The sequence below is a fragment of the Watersipora subatra genome, chromosome 4 (genome assembly GCF_963576615.1).
Source record: "Watersipora subatra chromosome 4, tzWatSuba1.1, whole genome shotgun sequence".
Taxonomy (NCBI): Eukaryota; Metazoa; Bryozoa; class Gymnolaemata; order Cheilostomatida; family Watersiporidae; genus Watersipora; species Watersipora subatra.
In genome coordinates this window covers 23,255,386-23,268,440 of record NC_088711.1, presented here as the reverse complement: position 1 = coordinate 23,268,440, position 13,055 = coordinate 23,255,386, and the positions used below count along the sequence as shown (strand labels likewise).

General features: G+C 32.3%; 1 protein-coding gene across 3 annotated transcripts in view; it reads left to right on the top strand.

The window, feature by feature from the left end:
• The window catches only part of LOC137395071 (solute carrier family 23 member 2-like), a 34,381-nt gene extending 26,076 nt beyond the window's left edge, over positions 1-8,305 (top strand). For all 3 annotated transcript variants that reach the window (XM_068081853.1, XM_068081855.1, XM_068081854.1), the window contains exons 11-15: positions 529-658; positions 1,519-1,662; positions 2,527-2,622; positions 6,788-6,908; positions 7,716-8,305. In XM_068081853.1, coding sequence (XP_067937954.1) covers positions 529-658; positions 1,519-1,662; positions 2,527-2,622; positions 6,788-6,908; positions 7,716-7,872 — 648 coding nt within the window. In that variant the 3' untranslated portion in view covers positions 7,873-8,305. The remainder of the gene's footprint in view (positions 1-528; positions 659-1,518; positions 1,663-2,526; positions 2,623-6,787; positions 6,909-7,715) is intronic.
• Positions 8,306-13,055: the final 4,750 nt, after the last annotated feature.

The window sequence follows — 13,055 nt, the reverse complement described above, 5'->3', positions numbered from 1 at the left end:
AATTCAAGGTACACTAGAAGAGCTTTATTTGCTGAGGGTAGTACATGCAAATGTATATGAGCTGTGGGTACAAGATAGGTTATTAGATTGTCATGAGTGATCATTCTGAAATTTGAGTTTTCTATTTCTTCAATGTAGGTCAAGTCATTGAAACACAGAAAATAGAGTATAGCAGCATAAATGATAAAATAACATTAGGGGAGAGGTTCACAGCAGAATACACTACTTTCAAATAAACTACTAAAAGTGGAGTTGTCTTATCTGGAAGTAGAATAGAAAGCACAACTTCTAATGTTGAATCTTGTAAACTCAATTCAGTTTCATGTTAGTGAGACTCTGGAAGTACTATTGCGTCTAGCTATGAATTCTAACTAAAAGCAGTGCAGTCCACAAATAAACCATCCCATTGTATTATAATGTTATGACCAAAGATAATAGTTTTACTTGCAGGGGTCATTGTATCATAGTATCAAAAGAAATAATGTAATCAATTTATAAGTGTTTATCTCGAGCCCATTCTTCATTTAGGTTGGCAGTCGAAGAGTTATTCAAACTGGAGCCTGCATCATGTTAGTACTGAGTTTGCTAAACAAATTTTGCGCAGTGTTTGTCACCATTCCAGACCCAATAGTTGGTGGAATATACATAGTCATGTTCGGTGAGTAGAGATCTGTTGCCATTTTTTGGAGATTATGTGAATCAGTGAATGCTACAAGGCAGGATACATACATAAAACATTTAGTATAAAATTGTTACATCTTTATTGAAATCGTTGAAATCGAAAATTCTTAAGATGGCACAACAAATTATGGACTTTTATGATACAGTATCAATAAGAACTGAATTCTAAAACAACGAGCGGTGTAGAGCATGAATCATTAATAATAGGGGTAACGATATGAGCCTGTTGTGTAATAAGTATTGGCAAAGGCTGCAACCAACCATGAACTCATGAGTTATCAAATAAAACTTCTCCCTCATTAGATAACTTGAACAACTTGTTAATAAAACTAACTACAAGTTGCCAAAAAGCAGTCTCAAAATTGTTAGCTAATTATCTATTAGTTCAGTAATTTGGGCAATTTTAATTCTATGTTTTAAAACTTATCATGACAAAAAATATCCAATTTTTTTGTCGTATTGAGAGAATTGTTAAAACCTCTATTTTCCTCAATAAGAACTCAATAATAAAACTCATTATTTATTTGTTCATTGTTTGCAATATGTATATTTTAATTTTCCTTGAGTATTTTTTTCAATATGATTGTATTAGTAGTATAATCTGCTACATGTAGATGTTCCGAAAAGATTTTTAAATGCTTATTTTAAACTTATTAAAAGTTCATAGATTCTTTATTTTTTAATCAAGGAGTCATTTTGTAATCAACTTTCAATAAATGACAAGAGTATCACTTCAGGTCAGACAAGGCAGTTGTTACATTCAGAAGACTTCAATATTCTAATTTAGGTGATAACAATAATAAAACCAAGGCTGACGCCTCTATCGTTTACTTACAGGCATGGTAACAGCGGTTGGCTTGTCTAATCTGCAATTCGTCGATTTAAATTCATCAAGGAATCTCTTTATTGTTGGTACATCCTTGATACTTGGCCTATCACTGCCAGACTGGGCGAGTAAAAACAAGGATTCTATAAACACTGGTAAGTTTGTCTCTAACAATACTATTATTAGCTGAAAAGACAGGTAAATGACAGCCTATGCAGGTGCTGTGTGTAGTACGTACAGTGTGGTTTTCTTAGCCAATGTTTTTAGCTGGGATTAAAAGAGTCTTTGGTTTATCAAGCTGCTTAATCTAAAATGGAATGTAAAAGGTGCAGTGGAATATCTTTGGAGTTGTCTTATGCTGAACACCTGTTGCGGTTTCACAATAAGAAGTGAAGCCTATTGACACATTATTAAAATTTGGTAAAGTTTTTATCACTTTATTTTGTTTTTGGTTGCCATTTTGTGCTTTGTAATTTACATGTGTTTCTTAGATTATATTTTGTTTGAGTATTTTTGTAGCACAGAGTTAAACGATACAATAAATACATTGAAACACTTTTGTAGTTGATGCATGTTTTTAGATCAAGTTAAAAAACTAATCATATTTTAATAAACACTGAAATATTCAAAATGGTCGTGAATCTTAGTCTTTTTATATTTCGACTTTTCTTGCTGCTCTAAAGGACATTTAAATATGATGCTGCCATCAATTTGCTGCCAAGTTCCAAAGTACTATCAATGATTGAATATCTTCAGTGATATTAACACAGGACCTCACATAAAGATGATTTTAGATATTAGTGGTGTTTCCTTTTTTTCTATAATATTTACTATTTTTTTATAGCAAAGAAGTTCTTTATCTCCCTTTGCTCTCAGGCTTTACAGGAGCCTTTATTGGTCAGCAAAAAGCTCCTTCACTCGAGATTGAAAATGTCATGCAATCGTTGTACATGTCCAGTAAGAACTGGTATTTGATGCTTCTATTGTCATGTTTGAGAGATCGTGTGTATATTTGTTAGGCTCAGAGGTGTTTGATGAGATCTGCAGCATTCTTTTAAGTACGAGCATGTTCATAGGAGGAACTACTGCCTTCTTCCTTGACAACACAATTCCGGGTAAGTGACGATGTTCTACATCTCACCAACAACTGTGTGACTCTATTTCATAACCTTAGTACAAAGTTCTACAGAGCTGGCTAATAACTCAGCTACAAAAACCAATTTAGCAGATACAATATTCTAAGATGATTGTTTTGTGTATTCCATTATGCTGCGGATCGCATGGTTGCCCAGGTTCACATACATGGTAAGGAGTTAGATGATATCCTAGATACAAAGAAGGACTTTTGTAGCTAATGTATATTCATAGATCAAGATAAAAATCTGGTCATATTTTAATAAACACTGAAATATTCAAAGTGTTTGTGAATCTTATTCTTTTTTATATCGACTTTTTTTGCTGCTTTAAATGATATTTCATTTAGATGCTGCCATCAATATGCTGCCAAATGAGAAAGTACTATTGTTGATTGGATATATTTAAGAATATTAACGCAGGATGTTGCATGCAGAGTATCTTAAATATTTGCAGTCTTCCCTTTTGTTCTGTAATACTTACATGTATATCATCAATGAGAAAGCAGCACTGCGTAATCCATTTGATTTTCAGAGTGTGAATAGAAAAGCATGCAACGCTATTTACGTAGGTTAGGTAAAAGTCATACATGTATTTCAACAAATTGCCTCCGCAATCCAACACAGGAATCTTTAATGCACCAGTGCTGCAGCACTAATAAAACTGTATTTATCATAGTGGAATATTGAGTGACATTTATATTACAAGAAGACCTGAGCTTGAGTGCAGAATGAAATATTGGTTCTGATATCTATTAAGCCAGTTTATCTGTTATTAATGTATGTTAACATTAAAAATATAAATTAAATCTCACATTGAACCTAAATCATACATCAGAATGCCATTCTGGCAAAGAAATTTGTGAAAGCAGATTTATCAAGAAGTACCAAACAGGTTTGCTAATGACCCATTATCTACAATGTATATACGTATAGAAATCTCAACATTTGTCATTATCTGTTCAGACATCTGCCTGTCCAGTTACAGCTATTAAAATCTTGGAATGAAAAGCTCGCTTCATACTGGATCTGAACTCACGGAATTTGCAGCCACAAGTTTCTAATCACATATTTAACCACTGGTCTATACAGTCCTTAGAATTCAATTGCTCTTATTGTAAACCGTAAATTTTACCGATTGCACACGTTAAATGGCGTATTAATTGATAAATTGCGCCCACACGTTATGCTGCCCCTGCTATAAAATATCTTTTGCCTAACTCTATGAGACACAATGCTTTTTTGTCATTGCCATACTAGGGCGAATTTGTTTTCCGTCATACGATATCAACAATAACTTCTCTCGAAATTAAAATTTGGCGATTGTTGTACTGATTACGATGAAATAACAAAAATGTCGACATGCTATTTTGCCTCTCAGTTCAGCATTATTCATTATGGTAAAATTGGATTCGCAAACAAATAAGTGATACAATTTTATTTAAAAGTTTGAAGTTTACTAAAATACATACATACTAAAACTTCTTTCAAGTATGTTTTTAGTAAGCTAAATTCATTTAAGTTAAATTTAGCAATTATGTTACGCATCTGTCTCGAAGGTAAGAACTCTGCACGTAGTACATTGTAATGTTATATTTTCTTGCAGATCATAACCACAAAATGCCCCAAAGTTAGTGTAGGTAACTATAGTTACTAAGGTTAACATATTGTTTTGTTATTATTTTCGATGATGATGATTTTGATAATTTTCACCAGGAGATGATTGCATTTGATAATTAATATGAAGTTTTATACTACTCTATACGTCTATACAATATTTTCGCCTTTGTGATGCCAACACTGAAACAAACTAAAATCATATAATTGAATACTAAATAGTCCTTCATTGTAATCGCAGCAAAACAGACTATATTTAGCCTTTACTTGCTAATGATTTCACATTTACTTTTAAACGCCTTTACAGTTTCATTTTTCTTCCTAATTTATTTCAACAAAACACTTTTTTCATGATATGAAATTTAAAAGTTAGAATCGTAAAAGTTGTATATGTTAAATAAAAATTAATTTCTTGTCCAAACTTTTTTATTACCTGGAAAACGCTGGGCATTCAGTTAGTACATAGTATAATACGTAATAATATACATGTATATTATATATATACTAACCGAATGCCCAGTGTTGCACAGGTAACAGAATAATTATCTAATGAATTTGAATAACTCATCCGGAAAGCTAGATCTTTACTAAAATCTTTACTGAAACAACCATTATGAGACAACCGCTGCCGTAACGGTCAACAGTGGTAATTATTAACCCTAAGCAAGTGCTTTAAGCATGAGTATCTTAAACAATGTAATGACTGTTTGCCTAATAAATCCATTGTATTTCGTGTAGTTTAATGGTTAAGTTCGCCGCTTCTAGATTTGGAGGTCCTGAGATCAAACCCAATGTCATGTGGATTTTTCATTGCTATATTTTAATTGCTATAACTGGACACAGGGTTGAACAAAAAAAGTCAGAAAGGCAAACACTAAGATTTATATATACGTATAGATAATCTGCAGCGGGTTTAAACTCACAACTTACGAGTTTGTGTTATAGATAATATGGTATCATCTTTATAACAGAGTGTCAATTGACAGCCAGCATAGCTACCACATTAAAGCACATAAATTACATAATTTTTTTATTATATATTTCAATACATCAGAGTCTTGACTTTCGAATGAGCCTATATTCAATACATAAAGAATAATAGAACTATGAAAAACGGGGTGTCAAAAGTACGTCCTGCAAAAAAAACACTTGGTTCAAGTACTCAAAATGTGGCGTCATAATTTTCATTTAGCCTTAGGTTGTCGATCCCTTTCGCTGCCATTGAGGCTGGGTTTTTTGTGACATTCAGTGCTGTTAAACCCGGAGAGCGCTAATAATAAACTAAGATTTTAGATAATCAACAATGCCCGCGATCGTGCTAACGCCCGACCAATACAAACACATGTTCTGGGTTAATTAATAATGCTTCAATAAATGTACTGTCATTTATAAAGGTAATGAAATCACATCGATTAAATTATGACCTGCGATTGCGTGGCCCTAGGACTAAATGCAATCGCACTTTCACAAGATCACGCAATGCTTGAAATTAATTAGTCTCAGTCGTCACCCTTAACATCGCATTAAAAATAAAGAGCTAGTGCATAATATCATCGGGAAAATATAGTATGGTTCTTGGAGTCTGAGGTACTTATCATAAAAATACTATGTACATGGAGAACTAATGACACTGATTCCTTTGTCATTTTCATTCATTGTCTGGAGTTGTCCTACCTTCGCCTGCCATTAGCGTCATTATCGTCACTTTCGTAGTTGATAAATAAGCGGTAAGAGCACACAACAACGAATATGAGAATTGTGACGTCACAATTTTCGAGACTATTCCAGTAAACTTTTTCGCGGTAGAGCTCTAGGGAAATCCTATAAACACCAACCAATGTCTGTCTCACCATGGCAAACAATAGCTCATTCGAAAGCCAAGACTCTGATGTATTGAAATATACAATAAAAAAAATTATGTAATTTATGTGCTTTAAATAGGTTAAGTGTATTCAAATGTAACAGAGTATTTACATCTAGGTTAAACCTTTAGACTAAAATAATAACATAATGCAGACAAGAATTGTTAAAAAGATAGTACAGCATACAAAATGAAATTAAAAAAACTTAGGAGATGAGTGCCATAAGATGGTGTCAACTAGACGACACTAATTTTTGCTGAAGGACCTGTTCAAGGCTGTCAGCTTTCTCTACTTTTCCATATATCCTCATCCTCTTTTTATCTGGTTATTGTTAGTATCATATTTATGAGTATTGTAATATTTTTATAATATATATAAAAATATTACACTACTAGTATTGTAATATTAATACTGTTATATTTTTATTACAGTACTAATATATAAATGGTATTGTATAACATTAATATTAATGATATTGAGATTAATATTAAGTAATAGAGTATATAGTATTATAATTTGTTTGTAAAACGTTTCCCTCTTTCCTTGAGGTTAGAAAGCTTGCTTCAAATTACAGATGTGGTCTAGAGACAATCTCAAGGTGGATGAACACACCTGTTTGCAGTCATGAGTTAGTTATTTCTTACATGGCAATGCTGACCATGTTTCAGGAACTGCCAAGGAGAGAGGGATGGATATCTGGCTCGAACATAGTAAAACTGACTTTGCAGAAGATACCCGTAAGAAGTTTGCATGTTATGACCTGCCATGGTGGAACGACTCCATCTACAGGTGAGAGAAATCATATTTTTAATGGGGATATTCCAGATTCATCTTATAAAATTTTTTCAATTAATGTCTTTCTTTAGCAGTAAACAGATTTTGTAAGTCTTAAAGTTATCTCAACGCCGGTCAGTACAACGTGATTTCTGACAAATCTTGAAGAGATAGAACTTTGGTATAGCCAAACAATTTCCTGTTAGAGACACTGCACTGGTAAATGTTATTCAATATGAGCGGTGTTTGCTTTGGTTTGACAGAAATTATTTAGGTTTCGGCAAACTTATTAATTATCATCATTGACACAGAGTGTCATGAACATGGCTTTTTTATAACGGTAAAGTTTTTATAAAATGTGGAGTCATAGTATATGTTTTTGGATTGTGAAGTTACTCTTTATGGTCATAGTGGTTCTTAGCCTGGGTTTAATCGAGCCCTAGAAGTTTGATTGGTCAGTATCAGGGGTTCAGTTGTGAGCTTTCAAAAGTGACAGCAGAAGTCGCACCGATTCGCAAGCTCATGGCTTTATGCAAAGATATATAATTTGTTTTGAGTTCATCCATTGTATTGGTTCTGTTCTTTAAAAACAGTAATGTTTAGGCACTGTTCATTTTGTGCACCAGTGAAACCTACATCTTTCGTGAATGTGAAAAAAAATCATATTTTATTTTTCAAGAAAGGAGGGTTTGGTAAAAGCGGATATGAAACTGGTGGGTTCCGTACATCAAAATAATGAGGTTAAGAGTCACTGTTCTAGAGTACTCTATGAAAGTGACTATTAGTCAACACTTAACTAAGGCAATGTTGTATTTGCTGCAGGGCTTCCTGGACCAGCTATATTCCCATCTGCCCTAACTTTCTCAGTCACAGACGTAAGACAGCGAGTATGACAGCGGGTTCAACAGAAGTTAGCTTACCGAGCAGCTCTTCCAACATAGACAATGATTTTGAAGCTAGCAGTCAAACAAAATTGTAACTTTTTTTACATTTGATACATCAAATGAATTAATGCTACATATCCATTTTGTGATTATTATGTCTTGACATGAACTAGTGGTATAAGACACTGCAACAGTGTTTTCATTATGGACACTGGACCTGAGGAGGATGCACAGCACAAACAAAATTATGTTTACTCTCAGCTAGCATTTTTTACATTGATTAATCAAGTTATTTGGATAAAAACATTTTTACTCTGTTATAAATATGCTTTAAGTTGAGTTCATTCCATTTTTAAAGGATGCAAAGCTAGTAGGCAAAGTAGCATAGTTGTAGCGGCGTAAAATTGCATGCTTGGATGCATGCATTTAATTCTCAGGCATATTTTATGGCTAATTATTGGTTGACATGATCAAAGAATATATATATAAAAGCTATATATATATATATAAAAGCTATATATATCTCGGTGTTAGTCTTTTGTTTTTTGTTCTTCATGTGTCCAGTTATAGCGATCGAAATCTAGCAATGAAAAATCCACTTTGCAGAGGGTTTGATCCTGGAACCTCCAGGTCTGAGGACCAGCGATCTAAATCACTACGATCGTTTAGCTGACCATAGCGATGAACGATTGTCATGACATTCATTACATCGGGTAAAATACTCTTGCTTGGGATTATTAACAAGCATGGTTGGTTGTTACACATAATGGTTATTAAACTAGCTTCAAACGGGCTATTGTTTTAGTAAAGATTTAGATTACTAGCTTACGAGGTGAGTTACTCAAGTTCATTGGGTAATAATTTTACTGCTCATGCAACGCGAGTATTTGGCTAGTCTGTTTAGAAGGAACTATGTTTATGTAGAGCCTGCAGAACAAACTGTTGGAAAGATTAAATAAAACAGCATAGTATCCAAAATGAGCAGAGACAACAGTTTACAGTTTCACAAATTGTGAGTCCTTGACATGTCTATGTCACTCAAAATATATACATATATATATATAGTATATATATATATATATATATATATATATATATATATATATATATATATATATATATATATATATATATATATATATATGTCTTTATAAGTATATGTCCCTATATATATTATATATGTAGGTACATATATATATACATATATATATAATATATATGTATATCTCTATATATACATATATTACACAATATATATTATATATAATTATATAAATACTTATATTTAGATCAATATTTATGTAATTATATAAATATTTCTATGAATAAATATTATATATATAATATTGATTCATAAAAATATATTTGTATGTACATATATTTATATATATAAATAATGTTATATATATTATTTATATTATATATTAGACTAGAAATTCCACTGTCATACAGCCCACGACCAAAGTGATATTGGAAAAAAGAAAGGGTACTGATGGTTGAGAAATGCAATATTAGCAGTCAAATGGCCCTGCAGTGCAATAGGATAACTGCAATGGTAGCTGTAATGTACTGGGTGTGGGTGTTATTATATACAACAAACAGCAATAATGAAAGGAAAAGATTATATGTTTATATCTCTCCCCCTGCAATAGGAGAAATTCAATATTAGAAGTAAAATGCACTGATATTATTAGAATAACCAATATTATTAATATAGTAATACAGTAATAATAGAAAACTAATGCACAATTTTGTTTACATTTCAAAACGTCATAGCTAACAATATCAAGAAGTTGTGATAATCTCATAAGAATCGTTAGAAAAAAATATCATCGTCATTTCCTTCACTTTCACTGCTTTGGACATCAGTTGGAATACCAAAGTACTCAAAAGTTTCGAAAATGTCAGTTACTTTGAAATCGCCAAAAAAGAAATGATTTTTGTACTTCTACGTTAATTACAGAAATCTTCGGCAATTCGACAATGCTATAAACTAGTGAAATTTGCACGTTATTTTTTCGTGAAATACGCACGACTTAATGGTTCTATTCTCTGTCACTCGGCGTTTCGTTTGCCGGTCCTAATTTTGATAAAAGTAAAGATAACCAGTTTTAATAAAGATTTTAAGCCAAATTAATCTGTCTATTCGTGTATAACCCGATCAGATGGGTAAGGTTTAGGAATATGTCGACAATTTTCAAAGACTTGGTAACATATTGAAATAGGCTTGTATGTGTTTTGTATCATTATTATACTTTAACGACTACAAAAAACTGGTTAAATTTGTTGATGAGATTTCGATACAAGGGTTTGCGACGTTGTTGATGAATAATTTTCATAAGTTGTGTGCACATGCATTTATCATAAAAACTCTCAAACTTCGCTCCCACTCATTTGGTCGTGGGAATATAATATAAATAATATATATGATATTATTTATTTATATATACATAAATATATGTAGGCCTATATAAAATATTTTTTGTGAACATATATTAGATATATATATATAATATTCATTTGTATAAATATTTATATAAATATTTTTATAACTATATATAATATATGTTATAAATATATACGTATATGTGTGTGTATAATTTGAACCTACATGTATATAATCTGTAATTTAATATGTTTAATGTTATTAACCATCATTTCAAGCTGAGTGCAATAGGTGGAATCGACAAGAATATTAATTAACACAACGCGAGCATCGACAACTTGCACGTGTTAACATGCAAGTTTTTCATTGGATAGATTCTGTTCACCTTTAAACTGCAAAGACCATATAGAAGCGAATAGACTCACTCATTAAAGTAACAGAGACAAGTTAAATTACCTTCATACCTTCGATACAAAACTATGCATAGAAGTGGCAAAAATCACTGTCATGTAAATATATTCTTTTGATCTTTTATCACCTGACAATCCATATTCTATAATCCATATTCTATAATCAATATTCTATAATCCATATTCTATAATCCATATTCTATAATCCATATTCTATAATCCATATTCTATAATCCATATTCTATAATCCATATTCTATAATCCATATTCTATAATCAATATTATATAATCCATATTTTATAATCCATATTCTATAATCCATATTCTATAATCAATATTCTATAATCCATATTCTATATACCATATTCTATAATCCATATTCTATAATCCATATTCTATAATCCATATTCTATAATCCATATTCTATAATCTTTATTCTATAACCAACCAAAAAGTGTACATTATTTCTTAGAGTGTTCTAGTAATATGTAAGTGTACAACTGAAGTACTTAACAAGCCAGTCACAAGATGGCTATATTAGTCAACTAAATGTACATCTGTTGCCGTACCTACATGTACATTTGTTGCCCTACCTACATGCACATTTGTTGCCCTACCTACATGCACATTTGTTGCCCTACCTACATGTACATTTGTTGCCTTACCTACATGTACATTTGTTGTCCTACTTACATGCACATTTGTTGCCCTACCTACATGAACATTTGCTGCCCTACCTACATGTACATTTGTTGCCCTACCTACATGAACATTTGTTGCCCTACCTACATGTACATTTGTTGCTCTACCTACATGAACATTTGTTGCCCTACCTATATGAACATTTGTTGCCCTACTTACATGTACATTTGTTGCCCTACCTACATGTACATCTGTAAAACTGAATGTTAAACATCTTTCATGAGCAAACGTGAGAATGATATTTTGCGCTCAACCAAACAGAACCGCTTAATGAGCTCCTAACATGTTTTACTTCTCTAAGGTTTCTGTTTTTATGGACTGTTAGAAGATGGATAGTAACACACTGATCATGAAAGACATTTCCAACATTTCGTATAAAAGTTATGTTCTCCGAGTGACATTGGAAATGTAAGATTTTTGTCATTAAATATTTATTTGGCTCTCATTTTAAAGACAGTCAGTAGAATAACCTAAGATTACAGTTCATAAAGTATAGCCTTATTTTTAACTATGAGGTATAGCCTTATTCCTAACTAGCAGGTGTAGCCTTATTCCTAACTAGCAGGTGTAGCCTTATTCCTAACTAGCAGGTATAGCCTTATTCCTAACTAGCAGGTATAGCCTTATTCCTAACTGACAGGTATAGCCTTATTCCTAACTGGCAGGTATAGCCTTATTCCTAGCTAGCAGTCGGTGATGCTTGGGTTTCCTTTCCTCTTCAGTCAGAGCCGCCGGGTGGGTATTTAAGAGGCTGGTTCTCGGAAACCAGACGGAGTTTTGAAACCAAAATTTTTTGCGATCTGGTGGAAGGCACGGAACATGTGCATGTGAAGTTCGAATAAAATCGATCAAAAATGTGGAAGCGTGAACAGACACACAGACAGACACATACTGAGGCACAAAAATAAAGTGGGATTTATTAATATAGCTAGATGAGTAACTTTAGCCAGAAGATTGAATCCTGCATTTATGCAAAGTTTATTAAGGAAATACTATACTTATTTACCTTAGCTTATCCAGATTACTAAACTGTTTAAAATAGTAGCTATTATTCAGATAAAGACCAAGGTTTCTAGATTTTACTCATATATAAGATCATACTTCTATCATCTAAATAACAGGAGTTCTTGGATACATGTTGATTAAGATTCAAGTGTAAAACAAAACTATAACCATAGTGGGGTAAATAAGCACTACCCAATCAGACACAACAATATATACAGTTGTACAATTGTAGCTACGTATCACTACAGCTTATTAATGCTAACAAAAATATGATTTCTTCACACACTTTATTACGTTAATTCTTAGCTCCCTACAGTACAGCCCTTTTTAATGCAGTTAACAGATCAGAATTAAGAGATGGGCAAATATATAGATCTAGCAGGGATTAATACAACAACCTGATTCTCTGTATTCTCACTGACTGTTTCTCATTCGTGTCCAGAAGTCTCAGCCTTGTAATAGTTACCATGTGCTATGAAGCTGTACTGCAATGATACAAAACAGGCTAAATATCATTGTTCTTTACATGATGTAGATATGATACAGTTGTAAAATATGTTAGTATAAATTTGTCATAGCTTGCTGGCGTCAAACTATTTCTGCTGTCTATTTGTATAGAGATGTAAACTCTCTTAGTTATTGACACATTTTAATAGTTATCTAGTAGGTAAGTTAAGCTTAGACAGTAAACATACCCTGTGAATGATGTTTTCCAGAGATGCCAACTCCCTCCTCAATTTACCACAGCTGTCATAATGTTTGCTTCTTTCTTAAA